We start from the raw sequence: 20784 nt of genomic DNA, 5'->3' as shown, positions 1-20784 counted from the left end.
TTAAAGCGTCGCGCCACTGAGCCCTCGAGGATGGCCGAACTTGTCTGGAGAATCTGGCCCTGCTTCCAAGGTGGTTCAAATACTTCAAGCAGGAGCCGCGAGTTTCCCCAGGTTCTTGGCAACCGGTAGTTGCGCTGTGGCAGCCTCTTGAACTTCCTTCCTTAGTGATGCTGCCTCGGCTACCTACATCGTCAGACCCTCACCGTTAAAATCATACCGCACTATGGCCAGCCAGATCCTCTTAGCAGCGCTAGCGCTTTTGGCTAGTTTCGTCGCTGCTCACGGCGGCCTTGCAAATTATACTGTTGGCGATACTTGGTACAGGGGGTAAGATTTTGTATTGCTGATATTCGATGTCGACGCTAACTAGAGTTGCAGATACAGCCCGGACGAGCCGTTGGAAGACCAACAAGGCAAGCCTTGGATGGTCCAGAGGATATGGGCGAGCATAGACCCGATATTCTTCGTAAACGATACTGGGTTGGCTTGCAATACCCCAGGCACAGCGCCGCCGTCGTATATTCCCATCGCAGCTGGGGATAACATTACGGCAGTTTATTGGTATTGGCTTCATCCGTACGGGCCCATGTCGATTTGGCTCGCCGACTGCGGGGAGTCTTGCGAGGACGTCGACGTGAATCAGCTAGATTTCTTTAAGATCTGGGAGGCGGGCTTGGTGGAGGGAAACATCGTAGAAGGTATATGGTATCAGAAGCAGTTCCAGAACTGGGATGGATCTCCAGACCTATGGTCCGTTACGATCCCGACGACCATCAAGCCGGGGCTCTACATTATCAGGCACGAGATCCTGAGCATCCACATAGAGAATAAGCCTCAGTTCTATCCCGAGTGTGCGCATCTGAACATCACCGGAACAGGGACGGCGGTACCGTCACCTGAGTATTTTGCTAGGTTCCCCGGGACGTATAAGGAAGATGGTACGTGTCGCCTTCATAATAGCGAGAGTGGCTAACACCTGTATCAGATCCGTCGATCAAGATTAACATCTACTCGGATGAAATAAAGGCGCAAACGGTAAGAATATGCCCATACCCTTTTCTATGTCGAATCTAACTCATCGCAGAATTACACGATTCCCGGACCGCTGGTATGGGATGGGTGAGTACCTAACCTACTCAAACAAGCTTGCGAAAGGCGGTATTAACCTATAACTCGCAGATTTGTAAACAAGTACTGTCAGGATTGTTAGTAAACTGTGTCTGAACGTTTAGAGTCGGGTATCTACATATGTACCTATGTAGGTAACTTATAATGATAGATTCAGAGTGATACCATTAAACAGACCGACCTTGCGCACGTCGTACTCTAGGCGGATGTGGTTGTCTATTTCTATAGCCAAACTTAGAGCTATTACTACTTTAACACCCGAAGCGCTTAATGTAAAGAACTGCAAACTGATCTCTACAACTTGAGAAATGGAAAAAAATGATTTTTCATCAAAGCTATATGTGAGGTATCACAAACGAACACAATAGCCAGCCATCTCGCAAGTTTACTTTTGCAAATTTTAATATATTCTCATATAATAGAGCTTATGAGGTAGGAGTGAGCATGTAGCTCATACCATATTGTACAACAATTACTTTAATTAATACTCCTTATAATCGATCCTTATTTTATCTACAAGAACGGTACACCTAAACTCGTACGTCATGTTTTAATCGCCATCGTCCCTGCGCTCCTTTCTTCGAGACGCGCCGAATGGACTTGTGAGAGGGCTCAAGACGCCGGTAGATGGACCTCGATTGTCTGCCCACTGCACATCTCGCAAACCAGCCCATCTAGGTGTCTCAGCAGAGTAGCCGTCATCAGACCGACCTATTCTGCGTAGTGGAAGATCATCTGCAACCAGCCGCGCGCTGCTCCTTACTTCATGCGGTCCCTGTGAATGATCTTCCCTGTTGTCTCCCGCCCAGAGACCGCCGCTCATCAGCTCCGCAAACTTGCCATTTTTCGCCAACAGCTCGTCGTAAGAGCCAGACTCTACTGCGCTACCTTGGTCGATTACGATTATTCGATCCGCCATGCGCATCATTTCCTTGCTGTGCGTAATAGCAATAATTGACAGCTCGTCTCCCCTACCATTACTAACGCCCTCGCCGTTGTAGACGCTCTTTTTTCTTGCAGACTGCATGAGAGACTCTATCGTATGTCGCACGTCCCTTGCGCTAACCGTATCTAACGCGCTCGTGGGCTCGTCGAGCACTAATAGCTTAGGTCGCCGCGCTAAGGCCCTGGCTATGCAAACCCGCTGCGCCTGTCCGCCGCTGAGCGACTGTCCGCCGTCTCCGACCATCGTATCGTAGCCGGCTGTCGAAGTGCGGATGAAGTTGTGGATGCCTGCCTCCTTGGCTGCCCTCTGAATATTCTCCGGCGTGCGCAGCGGGGAGTCTTCCGCTAGGCCGTAAGCGATATTTTCCGCGAGCGTGCCGGGGAAGAGGAGCGGTATCTGGGGGACGTAACCGATATGAGTCCGTAGGCCGACGAAGTCAAGTTGAGCCGCTGGCGTAGACGCGAAGGTCAGCTGCCGCTGGTCCCCGCTGCTTCGCCTACCTCTCGACCGGTCCGGTACGTATAGGCCAAGGATGATAGACGCGATCGTGCTCTTGCCGCAGCCGGAAGGGCCGACTACTGCGGTAGATGTACCGGCGTCGAAGCGGAGGGTAAGATTTCGAAGTACAGTGCGGTTACTCGAGGGATAGGCGAAAGACAGACGCTCCATCCTGATGGGAAAAGGGGTTACGAGTAGAATCTTGCCTCTCGACTCGTGGGAGGCGTCTAGGGGTAAGTATGCGTAGTGAATTAGTCGGGAAGCTGTTTCTTGTGCTGCGGAAACGCCAGTTATAGAGCCTAGTATGCCAAAAGCGGTAGTGACGCCTAGAACTAACAGGTTTACCACCTGTAGGATGGCGGGGATCGTAAGCTCTCGATCGGTTGTGAGAAGTTCTATCGCGTACCAGAAGGTAAGCGCGAAAATAAACCAGACCATAGACTGTGAGAAGGCGTACGGGATAGCAGTCCAGACGGACTTTTCGGCACCTAGCTCGAAAGCTCTATGAATAGATTTTTCGTGCTTATTCGAGAAGAACTGCTCTAGCGTCAATGCCCGAACGACGCGCACGTTAGTAAAAGTTTCCGTCAAGATCGCGCTGATATCGTCTGCGGCTTTGAGACATCTATTTTCCCACTTTTGAGACGCGAGGGAGTGACCTTGCGTGGCTGCGACGAAGGCTGGCGCGCTCGCGAGGCTTACGAGTGTGAGTCGCCACGAGATGAGCAGTGCCCATACCATAGTGCTGACAACCATGATAGTTACGAGTAGCAGCTGCGGAGCGAAACGCCCGACAAGATTTCGCATCTCCTCCGCGTATCGATCCATGCACTCATTTATGCGTACGGCCGAATTAGCCGGCTCGTCAAACCACGATTTGGGCTGTCGCAACACCCTGTTTAGCGCTCGAATGCGTAGGGCGTTCACCCAAGCCTGGCCTGCCCTCTGCATCAGGTACTGATTCAAATACGTCGCTGCTGCTCTTGTGCAGGCAATTGCTAAGAGGCACAGAGCCCATTTCTGTCCCGCGGCCATTTTGTCTCCGCTTGAAAATAGGACCGCCAGGAGGTTTGCGAATAGGACTGAAAAGGCCGGAACCAAGCCCGCGAGCACGACGCACGTGAAGAATCCTACAATGAGGAATATTCTTTCTTTCGTAGCCAGACATGGCCATACCGTCTTGTAAATAGCCCACAAAGATAATCTCTCAGACCTATCACCGTCACAATCCTCGAGAGTTTCCGCGGGCGTAATCATAGGTCCCCGCCGCCGGTCCTTGTCGGCAGGGTTGCCGCGGATTTTTCGTACCTTGTCGCCCAGCTCTTGAAGACGTACTATGCTATTTCTACTCAGAGGCCTCTTTTGGTTGGACTCGCTGCGAAATAGACGATACTGATCGGACCACCATAGCGACGAGAGCCTCCTGCGGAAGAAATCAGGGGGTTCTAGGAACGTGTCCAGATTATCCAAGCCTCCCGTCCAAGAATATTCCCTGTTTTCATTCCCGTTCCGAAACTGGTGGGTCTCTACGGCCGACGCACCTGCGTTCGGCTTAGCGCTTCGCCGATAGAGGGCATCTGGCCCCCCGAAAGGCCAAACGTAGTCCGGAGAGGTAGGATCCTGCAATGCGGCGCTTCTTTGCGGTGTGACACAGACTGTAACTCTTGCCTTATCTCCTGGGACGTCCGCGCAAACTTCTTTTTTATCACCATTGATTTCGTCGTTCGAAGCCGAAGACGCCAATACAGCAAATATGCCGTCTCTCTGCCGCTGCAAATCCCAACGGAAACCTGCCTGCACGACGCGCGCGTCTTCTATGACGTATACGTAGTCGTCATCGTTGATCTGTGCTACTTCGTGGGTAATTATAATGGTTGTTTTTCCTCGTCGCCACTGCCTGATGCCATCCATAAGCAGGCCTCGATTCGTCGGGTCGAGCCCGCTCGTGACTTCGTCAAGGATGAGCACTGGCGGATCGCGTATTCTTGCCCTCGCTACGGCTAGCCTCTGCTTCTGACCGCCGCTCAGGTTGATGCCCCCAGTCCCTACGTACGTATCTAAGCCGTCAGGTAGCTCGATCAGAGTTGACTGGAGCAGGGCCGCTTTGCATGCCGCTTCGACTCCTTTCCTAGACACCTCCGTAGGTATTCTGTGGCCCATTGCGACATTAGCATAGATAGTATCGTTGAAAAGGACGCTCGCCTGTTGGATAAGTGTGACGTTGCTTCTCACCCACTCGGAATCCAAAGTCTTCAGCGCGTGGCCGTCTATCAATATGTTTCCGCTGAGGGGTTCGTAGAATTTCGCTAGCAAATTTCCTATCGTGCTCTTTCCTGACCCGCTCTGCCCTACGATAAAACATAGCCGGTCCTGATCGAAGATGAAAGAGCATCTATTTAGAACAACCCTAGTTGGATTTGACGGGTACGCAAAGCTGACCTGGAAACGGTAATGTTAGGCATAGGGGAGAAGAGTGGTTTGAAGCAGACTCACGTCGTTAACCTCGATCTTGCCAGAGCAGTTTATAGGGCGGTAGCTACCTATCATTTGATAGATTCGTCGTCCGCCTTCGATGTTGTGAGTTATAGAGTAGAGCGCCTGGCCGGCGGCCATACCCCTCGCTAGGGAAACGTATGTCGGTGCGATGGTGTAAATAGCCTGTAACGCGCCTAGAGCCGCGTAGAATGTCGTCACGACGCTTCCTGGGTTGAGCCCTTGGTTCACTAAAACAGCACCGTAGTAAAACCCCAGCACGAATATTCCGTCCAACCATAATCTTATATAGCCGACTTGTAACGCACTCGTCCTGGCTAGAGTTAGATAGGTATTCATGGACCTTTGTATCACCTGAAGATACTGCCAGACTTCGTGGTCGACGGCGTTGAAGGCCTTTACGAGGTCTATTGCGGTCAAGGCGGATATCGCGTGCTTAGAAGCTCGGCTGAGCTCTCGCTTCTGTATTTGAATAGCCAGCTTTAGCTTACCACTTAGTAAAGAGGGTACGACGACGATAGCCGGTATCGTGGCGAGGAGTACGAGCGTGAGTTTCCACGAGCCGTAAAATGCGACGATGAGATTTGCGATCGATGTAGCAATCTCGGCTGCTATGGACCCAAGTGTCGCCGAAGATGCTACTTGAAGCTCTCTGGTCTGTCTAATAAATGGTTAGCGATTTGCGTGGCAGCCAGATCAGGTTGAGGAGTACGTTTGTATTCTCACGAGCAAGCTCGGGATGCCGTCTTCCTGGCCATCGAACCAAGCCATGTCCTTCGTGAGTAAGGCGTCAAACACTTTGCGACGGGTATTCCTGGCTTGGACCTCGCTCAAGATGGACCAGATGAACATGAAGGCAAAATTAACAATCACACCCGCTCCGCCAACCAACATTAGGATGACGCACCAGGACGAGACCTGAGCGTAGGCGCCTGGGCCGTCCAGCTTCCCCGATCCGAAGTCTGCAACAACAGCAAATATTCTGCCTATGAGGATGGCAGAAGCTGCTCTCATGGCGCCCACTAGCAACGATGCCACCAGCCCCGCAGCCAATATTCCGCAGTGACGCCACGTCGCGAAGACGAAAAGGTGTCTTAGAGACGGGGGTTGTAAAGGCTGTGACTCGATTCTTGCAGATTGCGCATGACCGGACGCTCTGTCTTCGCTATCGCAATAGAGTGATCCGTCCCTAGATTTTAGACTCGGTCGAGACATGACAGGTAAAGGACCTTGCTGCGTTGCGTAGAGCTTCGGTGTCCTGCTAGCACGATGTCAGTTGTTGAAAAGAGCGAGAGCCGGCGTCTAGGAGCCAGCCCAGAGATTTTATCGCGAGAATTATAATTGAATTATCGTCGGACCACATTTATTTACTTAGACCCTCTACGCCAGCTTTCCCGGTAACGTTGGTCTTTGTCCGCTCTTGCTTTGTAGCTGCAAGCAAGGTGTCGGGGCGCCGATAGTGTCAAAAGAGCTAGAGTTCTATTAACTAGTTCTAATTTGAATAAAGGGCATCTCGAAGTAGGCTTGCTCTGATGATAAACGTTACCACAACCGTTACCATGACAAATGTCGAATTTTTGACAGCTCACTAATATACTAGGCCGCCTAAGTAATCCGATTATAGCTCGAAGCCATTCGTCCATTTACGTATCTATCCACGCATTACTATATCAGGTTCTGATCATCTTACCGACGTCGGGCTCCAGCGCTCTTGTTCGCTTCTACCTGTTTCGTCTCTTGTCCTCTTTGCGTATTGTAAGGGGCAGCTAGAGAGTATATTTTCCTATCTCGTTTATAAAAGCTGTACCTTATGGCTTACCCGCGCCATTAGCCTTCTCGTAAATCCAGTCGTTAAGGCCGGCCCTATTTCTTGCTATCTCAACGGCATAGAATTGCATCCTCGGAACTAGAGAAGGGGGCGAGTTAGCATATGGGGTTTGCCCTGTCTCAACTTCGCAAGGGGGTAAATCTCAGTACCAAATATCGTCGTGTCCTGCTCATATTCTACGCTAGGGCTCGTCCGCAACATAGTGCCGAAGTTGTAGTCATCGACCTTCTTTTCGTAGGCCATCATGAACTTGCGCCACCGCTCCTTACCCGACTTACTCTTCATCTCTTCCTCATTAATGGTGGCCGCGGGATCAAATTCGGGAAATTCGGTTTTAAGGTGGGCATATATATCATCGTCCATCTTGGTGAGTCGCAACGAAGAACCTTTTACTCTTTCCAAAATAGCCCAGTATGTCTCTAGATGTTGAACCGCTGCACTCACGAGCTAAGGTTAGAATATTGTATTGAAAGTAGATTTGGTTTCGCGCAAACCTTTGACCGCAAACTGCTTCTCGATCTATTACTCGTGGAGTCAGATTAGCTATTAGATACATCTAGATATTCACAGCCTAAGGAAGTCCTACATCCTCAAGATTATCTGCATTGTCCGCATCAAAGTTTGTCGGAACAGGTCCAGACATTTTTGTAATTTCGTCCATGATCGGTATTGCGTTGATCGCGAGGGTTGCTTAGATTTCGCGGGTGTTCCGGGACAAGTTTAAGAATCTTTGTAAAATATCAATTCAAGAGAGCTCAGTTGCAAAATCGTCATTTTGGAGGGGCTAAACATTATGTACCTTACCGCGGGGCAGTGGGGGTATGATGTATCTTTTATGTTTATATGTATATCTCGTTATCTACATATGTAAAGTTAATGCACTAAAAGAAGTCGAAATTTGGTGAGTTGGACTCACTTGCTCCTGTTTACTAAATTTATAAGAAGGTATAACCAATGAGTAACAGCACCTAATCAGAAATGGTCCCATGTTTAATTCGTTTAATTCGTTTAATTCTCACATTCTCATCTATCCCAAATGCTGAATTAGCCTTCATCATCCCCAATGCCAACACCATCCGTTTAGAAGAGAATGAAGCCCAATATCCCCATAGAAACTCGCTTAAAAGCTCATTTTAAGAGTATCAAGAGTGCTATACTGACTATCCCATCCCAAATATATTCATATTCGTTCACAAAGCAACAGTATCTTCTTACTAGACTTTCCAATTCTATTCTCCGACGTATTCTACCCCAACACTCCATGGTGTACTTTGGATTCCTCTTCCAAATTTAGCACAATATATCCTTTATATAGCATGTTTGCACTTATACCTCTTTAATCCACAAATCTATATGCTCTATTCCCTTCACTTTTGCTCAAGCGCCTATCTACTGTTAGCGATCGAATCAAGTCTGTGAACGAATCAAGGACACTCACAATAGCAAACGAGCTCCGAGCCCTGATTCTGCTTCCGAACAACACCAAAGCCCAAGGTACGATTGTCAATACGGTAGCAATTCCGCCCAGTAGCCCACCCATCGCGTCTTCTCCGAGGTTTCGGATCAGCAACCCTGTGACGAGAGGGAATATCCCGCCGAGTACGTTACGGCAGAAGGACTGTGCGGCGAGTGCCGATGACGCGTACGCTTGATAGACGTCTGCTAGATAGTTAAACGTAGCTAAGTAGACGTAAAAGATGCCCATAGTAGCGAGGAATATTGAAAACGTAGGAACCATCCAGTGGATCGATGGCTGAGACGCGAATCCGAATAGGTATAGACCCGCCGGTAGCAGCACTGACGTGAAGCAGGTAAAATAAAGCCGCGATTCGGGAGATTGTGCTGGAAATTTTCGTCGCACAAAAGCCCAGAATCCGGTACCTGTATCAATCTCCTCGGAGCTGTCTTCCGAGCTGTCCGTCCCCGAGCTATCTGATGCGGATTGCCACTTGGGATGTTTGAGCATTCCTTCTTGATATATACCCAGGATAGTTGCGAATATGGAACCTATTATCATGGCAATAAAGACGAAGCCTGATTGCTCAATGTTAAAGTTGTACTGTCTCTGGAACACGAGCGGAATAGACCCGAAAGTCAGGTAGAGAATGCCCCATGCGAAAGATACCCATAGCGAGAAGAAGAAGACGATGGGTTCCGTAGAGAGAAATACGAATGGCCTAAAAAACGATACGGTTATCATAGTGACGAGGGACGCATGCTGCTCGTCTTCCTTAACAATCCATCTAATTCGCCGCAGCTCCGAACATCTCTTCAGCTTAGATTCTGATGACGGCGCCGACAGGCCCTTTTCTGTGGCCGACGTATCGTCGTTCCTGATAGCCGCCAGTCTCGACAAGATATCGGAGTCGCCATTCGATCCAGGGATATAAACTCCAAATACCCCTTTCTCCTCCAGCTGTTGATACCATTTATTCAATGCTCTTGCCTTTCTCGATAGGAGCACCGAGCCGCGGCTCTCCTTGAAAAAGGCTACGACGGCAATCATCAAGATGAAATCTATAATAACTGCGGTGCTAGGATGTTAGCTGCCATTATATCGCATAAGATCCGATGTAGATATAGTCACTCTCATGGCTTTTATACGACGTATTTAGTAGCGAGAGCAAGGTGGGCAGGTGGAATTGTTGACTTACCCTGATGCCAAAATACCCATTTCCACTTCTGACCCTCGCCTCCCCACTGATGAACCATTACCGCAGCCACGAGCGGCCCGAGGCCGGTACCGACCAGGACGGCGCCGCTGAAAAACGCCATCGGCATGTTGCGGTCTTCCTTCTCGTACATGTCGGCAATTACACCGCCCACCATAGTGCTGAACACGCTTCCGCCGACGCCCTTAAAAAACCGGGCGATCAGTATACCTGCTAAGTTTGTGACCACGCCGCAGACGGCTTGGAAGACTACAAATATGACGCCGGCAATGGCGAAGACGGGGTAGCGCCCGTTGATCTCCGAAAACGGGGCCAAGATCATAGGGGCGATAGCGAAGCCGATGCAGAAGGTAGTTACACCGACTAGAGCGCTCTCGCGTGTAGTGTTGAACTCTGTGGCGATCAGATCCGCACATTCGGAATACGCGCCGGCCGCGTACGCCGTAAAGCAGGTGGCCATGCAAGATATAATCAGCATAACCCCCTTGCGCGCCAACGGCCATTTCGTCGGGTCTGCGTATGGAGAAAGGTTGGGACACGCCGGAAGGTCGCCGCGGTCCGACTGCGGTCTCCCAGCATTTGGGCACGGCAGTGGCGTGTCGAACGTCAGGTAGAGATAGGAAATAGGGGTATTGGAGTCCAGCGGCGCATCGCTAACGACCTCTTCCTGGTCCACCGATCCTGGTATTTCTGCCTTCGTGATGGAATAATCGAAGGCGGGAGCTGATGAGTACGCAGCCGAAACGCCGGATGGCGTCGACGTGTCCCTCCCGGATACCGCATCTTCAAGGTCTAGGCGATCCTTTCGTTCGTCAGCTACAGCGGGTGCGAAGCTACTGCCGCTCCCCTTCGGCTCCATCCTTACCAAGGTATCAAATATTAGATGTACGTAGATTAGACGTTCCGAGTCTACAGGTAGATCAACGTATCAAAATCGACCACACGACTAAACAATGTTACGCAACCGTTACGCTCGGGAATCTCGTAGGGAGGCCTGATGAGAAGGTATGATGAGAAGGTATGATTTACTGATATAAAAATTACCAGAGAACGAGAAGTGTGAATCAAACCCACATTCTCTGTTCCGAAATGCGGGCTCCTACCTGGGCTTCATCGAACCTCGAGGATTCATCTAACATATGTAAGTTACGGGATCGGTGAGAAATAATGTAACCTTCGCTTATGGTCGGACATGGAGGCGTAAAATAGGGAGCTACCTACGTTCTTAGCATGATATCGGAGAGTTGCCAGACGAGGATCATTGCCAAGTATAGGTCAAAGGGGAGACAATTAGTAGCGCCCTCCACACATCCACCGATCAATCCGCAAGTATTCTTTCGCTAAATCTTTTCATCTTTTAAATTTCCTGTGAGGTACGCTCCAGTCAAAATACGATGGTGTGGATAATTATCATTCATCAGACATATACTAATGGAACCTCGAGGTGATAGGTCAGGCATTTGACCGAAGGATTGCGCGCAACCGAGTTCTCGGGAATTAGAAAAAGCCTTACTCTGGTAGGGCTATATTTCCGGTTATTCCCGCTTCGGCCGTGTGGATACATATTTTTGGTTCATGCAGCGGCGGCAGTAGATGCCGCTGATATATACGGACTTTCCTCATTAGACATTAGACTTAGAGTGATATCTTTGTCTTAGAACAGGTTATATTTTTCTGTCATAGAATAAGTGGCGTCCTCGTTCAAACCTAGTTTTCCTTGACGAAAGGGACGTAAGCATATGAATCATAAAAATCGTCTAGCACGTCAGATTCTCATTCCTTACCTCATAGCAAGAGGAATTTTTCAGAGTCGAACCAACTTCGACATCTTTCATCTTTCAATATATCATATATCATATTAAGTAGATATCTATTAGGAGCCGCTGGCATCGGCGAGGGCATTCGAATTCAAAGAAACACATTATATGGGTAGATTCTCTGAAAATTTCATCCTGAATATAGCAGTCTCCGTCTTGATATTAGCCCCTTACCGTACGCCCAAGGAGACACGGAGACATGCCGAATTCAAGCTAGGGCATATCGCCAGTGCTTAAACATTCGTACTGGTAAATCACCGCAGGCAATTAAACTAAGAAATAATACCAATTTATAGATATGGCGCTTAGTTTGGCTTATTTTCAAAGATGTCTATTCTTAACCCGATGCTTCAAACTCTAGGTAAGCTATCATCATCAGCACATTTATTATCAAATAGTGATCGTGATATTAGCTACTATATCATCACTTAAACTGCCGTTCGTTGTTCTCTCTTGTATATACATGCAGTAGAAATATTTTCCAGATCGTGTAGAACACGCAAAATCGTACAGGTCCCCACTTGTTTGGACGAAGCAGAGGACCTCCTTTTGAGGCGAAGGACTTATATAGAACATTTTATCTAAACGCACCGAAAGAAACATAGGGCTAAGCATAAAATAAGTTTTAATCTCACGAGGTGTATTACCAGTTCTACTCTGTGCCAATATGGCTTCTTCCGAAACGCCCAGTACTGAAATATACGACGTATATACAAACTACCTGTTCACTATAATACTGTAAAGGGGATAAAATAATATGGCTTATCTATAAACGAAGCAATATTTCTCTGGGAATCGCAGTAAACATATCCTCTTCAAATGTTGACTGCGGAAAATCCCTTTCGACGTATCATTATCTGTGACATATTAACTTATTCCTGTCGCTTAAAACATTCGGACCTGGTTAAACTTGAATGCCTATTGGGTTAGCATATCGGCCTTGTTCGTTACTTTGCCGAGGTAGAATGAGCGTATCACTAGATATAATATAACGTTTGGTAAAACTTAATATGAACCATGCTGTGAAGTCTATCTAAAACAGCGCAAGTATCTTGCTAGAACTTGTGAGAAGGTGAGTGACGCTTTATAAATATTACCTTTTGTCTACGATACCGACTATCTTGTTCGGTTCATGAGGTATTTGGGAGTGCTTAGCAGCCCAAAGAAATAACCTGGCCTCTAGAACACTCTACTTACCTCCTTAAACATATCGTAGCATCAGCGATGCCGACTCCGCCAGCGCTTGCAGCCTCGCACGAAGATGACCTCTTCGTATCAACTCGACTATTATGTTCCACAGGGTTATGGAAAACCCGATTCTAGGCATAATCGGCTTGCTTCAGCACTTAGAACAATGCTTCTTGAACGAGTCTGAAGCACCTGTGTGATTTTCTAGAAGCGACACCATGCTTTATTCCTGCGCGAGTTTTGAAGATGAAAGCAGTATGGGACGCCATTGTCCAAAGTCTCAATCCGAGGTTTGCCCTAACCGGAACCATCGCCGAGAACAAGGAAGGTCAAGCTACGATTTTATTCCAACACCTGCTTGAACTCTGCGGGCGACAAAGGGGTTTGTCTGAATTCAGCCCCGCGCGAATACGACCTTAGGAATGTGCTCCTATCCTGATCACCCATTATTTCGACGCGCCCTAAAAGTTGATACAATCCGCAGGCCCTGATAGAGCAGTTGTCAACTATTGCTATCATACTCTACTTATCGCCGTAGGGACCGTTGCACATCTACTTAATAGTCATAAGTATATTATTTAGTCATCTAAGACGAGTACACACAAGCAATATGGGAATTACAAAAGGTCAACCAAGATTATGGAAGGCTGCTCGCAGGACACGCACGCTGTTCGACAGGCAGTTCGCTTCGCCGAGGGATTACAAGATGCGTATGAGTTCCGGTTGGACAATAAACGACGGGACGTATACATCTATACCCGAAGATCGAAGGAGTAGGAGGAACGTCCCGTATCCGACCTACATTCACGAGGCTTACCGAGCCACGTTCGGACTTAACACTCTTCAACTTGCCCACAATGCCCCGATTACCATGTGCGCTATGGACGTCGCGACCGATCACCTGTGGAAATGCGCCCCCCCTTTTATGCAGAGTGAGGTCGCCGTCCATCCTCCAAACGGGCCCGCCCTCTGGTCCCAAGACGAGAGCCACCAGGAGGCGATTTACGAGGAGACGGAACGCCAGACAGAGAAGAGAGGCGATGACGTATACGGGGTATTCAAGGCCAAACCTTGGGGTATCTGGCCGCTCTGGGTGGAGGACCAGTGGGGGAACGATTATGTCCTGCTCGTCTGGTATGCCGACGATTCAGATGAGAATCCCGGCTCCTTCGACACTATCACGATGGCGACTATATATGACCCGCGCCGTCATCCGGTAAGCGATAATCTAGGAAGGCACCACCCGATTAATGAGCGCAGAACCAGACTGGAGGGACAGATATCTAAGTTCTTCAACCGCGCGGGCTTTGACACGAGTAGGTTAGCGTTTAAGCAAGGAAGGATGAGCCCCATGCCGCTCGATGAAACGACGTCGGGGGAGCGCTGCTTCGCGGCTGTCAAGGAATTACTGGAATGCATTATGAACTACTACTTCGATATAGCCCAGGGAGCCGAACAGGACTTTACTAAGGGCTTCTGGGATCTCTCGCAGTGGGTCAACCCGTATCAGTACCGCATCGAGATGACCGGCATTAATGCGTGGGTATTGATGGCAACGTTTGACTACAACGCCCGCATCGCCGTTGAGTGTGTCGAGCCCGGTTTCAAGACAGAGGTTGTGGTTGACGGTCGACGCCGATTAATTAAGCCTGACGACCTTGCTGGTCCGTCTACCCCGCCGGATGTTGCTGCAGACAACTTTCTTCTCTACCCAAGTCTCAAATCAGATCCCGAATCAGATCCTAGTTCAGATTCTAAATTAGATTCTAAATAAGTTTGATGGAGAGAAAGTCTGAGGATGAAAGGACGATTAGAGTTTCCTAAAGATGGGGACTGGAATCTCGGTGTGAGCAACGGCGTAATTGGAGTTCCGGAATAAGGACGAAGCAGTGTAAATATAGACTCGCACGATGATTTGATAGTACAGACTGGTGGATGCGATTAATCTGAATTGTGGTATTTTAGAATGTACTTGTAGGCTGCATAGCTGCTTGAGTTTCTTGACGTGATTCCGTGTATGAGTTGCTTGTTTGTGTAAGTTGTAGTTGAATTGTAAATCGTCGAAGTTTATAGGTGTTTTGAGGTCATGTATCGACATGAGTACCCCCATGCAACATGTATGTACGAAGTACATGGCCTTATGAAGTACATCCTTACGGTGCATAAATTTATGTACGTCACAGTACATATGCTTTGTACTTCGTATCTTTTTAATTAGTTAAAAAGAAGGCGCGACGCGTTTAAACGCGGATCATGTGGGGAGCTTAGGCCAAGTCGCGTTTTCTGTTAATTGAAATTCGAGTGCGAGAATGATTAATTCTATATTTTAGCTCCCATCAACTCAACAACGAGCAGACGGTGTCCTAGTAGACAACATTTGCTTTATAACCGTCTTATAATTCCTAGTAACTATAGCTGCCCGTAACCCGCGTATGCTTTTCAATTGATCCATATCTCGACTATATTCGCCCTCGGCGCCGTAGTGTCTTCATTTTAGTGGTCATTTCCTGTGCGTTTTAAGAATCAAGATGGGCGAGTCTCGCACTCCGGCTAGGAAGACGCCTTCCATGTCTAGGAAATCTGGATCAACTTCCACAGCCACCGGAAAGCAGCAGACCCTCTTCGGTTTCTTTGCGAAAGCCTCCCCGGCCCTGAATTCGTCTCCTACGCCGTCCTGTCTTAAGGAGACGACAAAGTCAAATAGAAAGCCATCCACTGTCACCCCTGTACCCAGCAGTGATGCTTTAGAGCCTTCCAGTTCACAAGAGAACCGTAGCTCCGCTGTTACGGTAAAGGTACTTAGCGACGACTCTCCCTCGCATATTATTTTTGCTGACGCACTAGGTAGCCCCTTTCTGCCCTATCTATCATGAGCAGTAGCCCAACACGCAAGGTAGCGGAATACGATGCCCTCTTTTTCTACACTTGCTAATAACTCATAGGTTAGAAAGACTGTCAATTACGCCGAGTCTTCCGGCGACGAAGACGAGGAGGATGTTTTCGTAAGCATGAAAGCCTCCCAGTCTCGACGCCGCAACCGTCACCAGTCTAGAGTCATAGACGAGGAAGAGGGTGATTATGAGGAGAGCAAGGATGCCGCTGCGGATGAAGAAGATGGTATAGTTTCCGCAATAGTATCAATTAGTCCGACGCGACATGTTAATCTAACAACCCTATCGCAGACGAGATGGCCGATTTCGTAGTTTCCGACGATTCGGATGCCCCAGCCAGGAAACGGAAGCGACCTTCGAAACCTCAAAGCGCTCGAAAGCGAACACATGCTTCTCCCGAGCAGGATGATGATGAGCAGCCTGAAAAGGACGCTGGCGACGAGATGATGGATGACGTGCCGTCGACGTCGACTGCCCAACAATGGCGATACGATCCGGATGATATCGATCCGGTAAAACCGAGGTCGGCTTCGCAATCTACGCGCAAGCCCTCTTCGGCAAAACAGAAGGCGCACACTCGAGAACCCGAAGAGCGCTACACTTGGCTCGCTAATATCAAGGACATAAACCGGAATCCACCCGGCCACCCAGATTACGATCCCGCAACCGTGTACGTTCCGCCCCTGGCGTGGAATGGCTTTTCGGCCTTCGAGAAGCAGTACTGGGAAATTAAGCAGAAGCTATGGGACACGGTGGTTTTTTTCAAGAAGGGCAAATTCTATGAGCTCTACGAAAACGACGCCACTATCGGTCACCAGCTCTTCGACCTTAAGCTTACCGACCGTGTCAACATGCGCATGGTCGGCGTGCCGGAGAGTTCTTTAGACATGTGGGTTAACCAATTCATAGCCAAGGGTTACAAGGTTGCGCGAGTCGATCAAATGGAAACTGCACTGGGTAAGGAGATGCGCGAAAGAGGAGACGTCAAAGCCAAGAAGCAAGACAAGATCATCCGGCGAGAACTGGCTTGCATCCTAACGGGCGGCACGCTTGTCGATGGCAGCATGCTTCAGGACGACATGGCAACATACTGCGTTGCTATTAAGGAGTCTGTCGTTGATGATCACCCGGCGTTCGGTATCGCTTTTGTAGATGCTGCCACGGGCCAGTTTTTTATATCTGAGTTTGAGGACGACGTCGATCTGACTAAATTTGAGACGCTGGTCGCTCAGACGAGTCCTCGGGAGCTGCTCCTCGAAAAGTCTCGCATCTCGACCAAGGCCCTGCGCATTCTCAAGAACAATACCTCTCCCACCACCATCTGGAACTACTTCAAGTCCGGCAGCGAGTTCTGGGAAGCTGATCTTACCCGGAGGGAACTCGACTGCAACGGCTACTTTGCCGAGGCTGAAGGCGCAGAGGAGCGTTGGCCTGGCACGCTGGCCGAGGCGAGAGACAAGGACCTGCTGATGTCTGCTCTCGGCGCTCTCGTTCAGTATCTCAGAGTTCTCAAGATCGAGAGGAACCTTCTATCTCAAGGCAATTTCACCTGGTACAATCCTATCCACAAGAATGGCACGTTGATCCTCGACGGCCAGACCCTTATTAACCTTGAGATCTTTGCCAACTCTGTAAACGGGGGCTCTGGCGGAACTCTATTTGCACTCTTAAACCGCTGCGTCACACCGTTCGGCAAGCGGCTTTTCCGCCAGTGGGTATGCCACCCCTTGTGTAATATCGAAAAGATCAACGAGCGCTTGGATGCGGTTGATATGCTCAACGCCGACAAAACCGTTCGGGAGCAGTTATCTTCGCAGATGACGCGGATGCCTGATCTAGAGCGTCTCATCTCGCGAATCCACGCCGGCTCGTGCCGGCCCGACGATTTCGTTAAAGTCCTAGAGGGCTTCGAGCAGATCGAGTACACAGTAAGCCTTCTTGAAGCTTTCGGCGGCGGAAAAAGTCTGATCGATCGCCTCGTCTCGTCCATGCCAAACCTTAACGAGCCGCTATCGTTTTGGAAGACGGCTTTCGACCGCAAGAAGGCTCGAGAGGAGAAAATTCTGGTCCCCGAGCGCGGGATCGAGGAAGATTTCGACCAGAGTCACGACAGGATCCTCGAGATTAAGCATGATCTCCAAGAGCTGCTTGGCAAGAAGAAGACCGAACTGAAGAACAAATCCCTCAGGTTCGCCGACGTGGGTAAAGAAGTCTACCAGATCGAGGCACCCAAAGCCGTCAAGGTTCCTAAGGACTGGCAGCAGATGTCTGCCACCTCGAGCGTCAAGCGTTACTACTTTAAGGAGCTGACTGATCTGGTGCGGCAGCTGCAAGAGGCAGAGGAGACTCACTCTCAGCTTGTTCGAGAAGTCACGCTGCGCCTCTTGCAGCGGTTTGATGTCGACTATGATACTTGGTTGCAGGCCATCCGCATTACGTCTCAGCTCGACTGCCTACTCTGCCTCGCCAAAGCATCTTCTTCCTTAGGCGAGCCCAGCTGCCGCCCCGTCTTTGTAGATGAGGAGCGCAGCGTCGTCGAGTTTGAGGAGCTACGCCACCCCTGCATGCTAAACACCGTTGATGACTTTATTCCTAACGACATCGTGTTAGGCGGCAATTCGGCCAAGATCGATCTCCTGACGGGTGCGAATGCCGCCGGTAAGTCTACAATCCTACGAATGGTAAGCTTATAATCCCTTCCGCTGTTAAACCCAACTCTAACCCCCGTACGCAGTCTTGCATCGCGGTCATCATGGCGCAGATTGGCTGCTACGTGCCAGCTACTTCGGCCAAGCTTACCCCCTGCGATCGTATCATGTCGCGGCTCGGTGCTAATGACAACATCTTCGCGGCGCAATCAACGTTCTTCGTCGAGTTGTCGGAGACCAAGAAGATACTGTCCGAAGCCACGCCACGGTCCTTAGTCATCCTTGACGAGCTCGGCCGCGGCACATCTAGCTACGACGGCGTCGCCGTGGCCCAGGCTGTTCTGCACCACGTAGCTACGCATATAGGATGTATCGGCTTCTTCGCTACGCACTACCACTCGCTCGCGACTGAGTTCGAAAACCATCCAGAGATCAGAGCGAAGCGCATGCAGATCCACGTCGATGAGAAGCAGCGGCGTGTGACCTTCCTATACAAACTCGAAGACGGTGTAGCAGAAGGAAGCTTCGGTATGCATTGCGCAGCGATGTGCGGCATTTCTAGCCGTGTTATCGAGAGAGCTGAAGTGGCCGCTAAGGAGTGGGAGCACACTAGCAGGCTCAAGGAAAGCTTAGAGCGTGCGCGCGAAGGCTGTTACATCCCTCTGGGTATATTGAGCGACGTAGCCGCGCTGCTCGACGAAGAGAAGAGTAGCGATATCGGTCTACAGAGCATGGATGTTCTGACGAAGGCGATCGAAGCGCTTTAAGGCCGTAGGGACAGGCGCCACTACCGTTCAGCGTGCATGAATATTTTATTGTATCATAGCTGCCTCATCGCTTAATGTCTGTTATTTACGGTGCTAAGCATTGCCGCACGTGTGCATGGAGTTAAGGTACTAGATAGACTGGGTCGGCTTGAGGATTAACTGCCGTTCTGCGTACGGCCTAATGGACATGAGGGTTGGCATCCAGGGGGAGAACAACGTTCTCATATTCCGCCCCAAATTGTGTCACGGAACACTTGTCAGGCTTCTCGAATAGGACAATTCGATGTTAATAGATAATTTCAACTTGACTGGCATTTTCGTGTCGGCACACCACCCATCTGTGAATAATTTAAGCCGCAGTGCGTATGGAAGCATTATAATACCGCCAAAGAGTTCTTCGCGGCAGGATACTAATAGTAAAGAGTACCTAATTCTTGACGTTAGTAGCAAATTTGTAATAACAATATAATTCCTATATCCACGACAGGATTAAGTCACTGAGGAATAAAGGTCGTTGGAGAGTTGAACTAGTAATGTTATAGTAGAATAATATGAGGTAAATGGATGGGACTTCTAATGATAGCCTATCCTTCTAGGTACTTAAGGAATCTTTAAGCCACATACTTAACATTAATCAAAACGAAGTCTATATAGCATATAAAGGTAGGCAGTACTTTATCAAATGAGTCTTAATCAACGGAAATACTACCAGCTCAAACATATTCGTGACGACGAATGCCAAAACTATTCTAATCTTACCGTGTTTAGCTAAAAGACATTGTAGCTAAATCTTCCCTAGAAGACTCTAAATGAGAGGTAGGTAAAACGGCGTAGCAATGAGTGGCTCTCGGTTAAAATCTACCCTTGCGTGTTCCATACGCTGTGCGGCGTAGTCGGTTTCTTCATCCAGTGGAAATAGAACGAGGGTAACGAGAACTCGATGGATAAGATTTGATTTGGGGACTGGCTCTAAAGTGCTGATGGTTATATACGAAAATATTTAAATTTGATCATCACAACTGGGAATATTTTGATTTACCTAGGTTCCTAGAGTATTATACTTCTGCTCTCGAGAACGCCAGTTCTATACCGGTAATTATCACTTAATAAGGGGACCGTGCTTACATGCGCATGCTGCCAGCTTTCTAATTCACCGACTTGCCTGGAAACTCTTAATTCTTCAACCACGTTTAGCTACCTTAGGCTAGGTACTTTATAAAGCCTACGTACAAACCTCTCCGACAAAGGACAAGAAATCTCACGATCAGCATGGCCTCTATCAGCATCAACGTCGCACCTCGAGGTCTGTTAATAATAAATCTTTAGTTCCTATCGCTCATATCTCGATCATCTAACCATCTCGTAGGCAAGCCGATTAGAGGTCTCCCAACACAAGTGTCGCTTCGAGAGTCTGATTCTACGGACCTTCTTTATAGAAACCTCGCTCGACAGGGTGGCATTTCTATCTATCGCCTCCGGCTCTCTCTCGGCCGCGACGGCAGTCAAATCGTTTCTAACTCCGGTGATAACACCATCGCAGGCGTCGGAATCACGAATGATGCAGTTGTCTACGTCAAAGATTTAGGTAAGGTCCCACGAACTCTTTGAATATTATGATGGGTTAGGCCGTCTGTAGGTATCAATCTGAGAATAAGACTGCTCATATTTCCGTTTATAGGCCCCCAGATTAACTGGAGGACGGTTTACGTGATAGAGTATTTGGGGCCTCTTATCATCCACCCGCTGCTTTATAAACTCCGCTTGGAGAGGCCCAGTACGGCACAGACTCTAACGTTCTACATGATTATGGGACAATTTGTTAAACGTGAGCTGGAGTCGCTCTTCGTGCACCGCTTTTCAAACGCTACTATGCCGTTTCGAAATGTCTTCAAAAATAGTTTCCACTAC

At 49.0% G+C, this 20784-nt stretch overlaps 5 protein-coding genes across 5 annotated transcripts; 3 read left to right on the top strand and 2 right to left on the bottom strand.

The window, feature by feature from the left end:
- Positions 1 to 223: 223 nt before the first annotated feature.
- On the top strand, positions 224 to 1210 carry GL218_09415 (Cellulose-growth-specific protein; the record flags this gene model as incomplete). Its single annotated transcript, XM_033586250.1, has 5 exons — positions 224 to 327; positions 379 to 938; positions 986 to 1035; positions 1085 to 1119; positions 1180 to 1210. The coding sequence occupies 5 exons, from the start codon at positions 224 to 226 to the stop codon at positions 1208 to 1210; spliced, it is 780 nt and encodes a 259-aa protein (XP_033439674.1).
- A 468-nt stretch (positions 1211 to 1678) lies between these two features.
- Positions 1679 to 7554, bottom strand: GL218_09414 (Alpha-factor-transporting ATPase; the record flags this gene model as incomplete). The annotated part of the gene is made up of 9 exons (XM_033586249.1): positions 1679 to 4017; positions 4114 to 5011; positions 5066 to 5726; positions 5778 to 6326; positions 6756 to 6831; positions 6885 to 6971; positions 7043 to 7327; positions 7388 to 7412; positions 7480 to 7554. 9 exons carry the CDS (start codon positions 7552 to 7554, stop codon positions 1679 to 1681), a joined length of 4995 nt encoding a protein of 1664 aa, XP_033439673.1.
- Positions 7555 to 8260: 706 nt separating this feature from the next.
- Positions 8261 to 10424, bottom strand: GL218_09413 (putative drug/proton antiporter YHK8; the record flags this gene model as incomplete). The annotated part of the gene is made up of 3 exons (XM_033586248.1): positions 8261 to 8278; positions 8332 to 9419; positions 9548 to 10424. 3 exons carry the CDS (start codon positions 10422 to 10424, stop codon positions 8261 to 8263), a joined length of 1983 nt encoding a protein of 660 aa, XP_033439651.1.
- Positions 10425 to 13276: 2852 nt separating this feature from the next.
- Positions 13277 to 14344, top strand: GL218_09412 (uncharacterized protein; the record flags this gene model as incomplete). Its single annotated transcript, XM_033586247.1, has 1 exon — positions 13277 to 14344. One exon carries the CDS (start codon positions 13277 to 13279, stop codon positions 14342 to 14344), a length of 1068 nt encoding a protein of 355 aa, XP_033439650.1.
- Positions 14345 to 15098: 754 nt separating this feature from the next.
- On the top strand, positions 15099 to 18876 carry GL218_09411 (DNA mismatch repair protein msh6; the record flags this gene model as incomplete). The annotated part of the gene is made up of 5 exons (XM_033586246.1): positions 15099 to 15365; positions 15419 to 15463; positions 15513 to 15687; positions 15753 to 18142; positions 18196 to 18876. The coding sequence occupies 5 exons, from the start codon at positions 15099 to 15101 to the stop codon at positions 18874 to 18876; spliced, it is 3558 nt and encodes a 1185-aa protein (XP_033439649.1).
- Positions 18877 to 20784: the final 1908 nt, after the last annotated feature.

This window comes from Daldinia childiae, assembly GCF_008694065.1.
Source record: "Daldinia childiae strain JS-1345 chromosome Unknown Scaffold19, whole genome shotgun sequence".
NCBI lineage: Eukaryota > Fungi > Ascomycota > Sordariomycetes > Xylariales > Hypoxylaceae > Daldinia > Daldinia childiae.
Note: the sequence above shows the minus strand (reverse complement) of the source record. Positions and strands in the feature narration are given on the sequence as shown.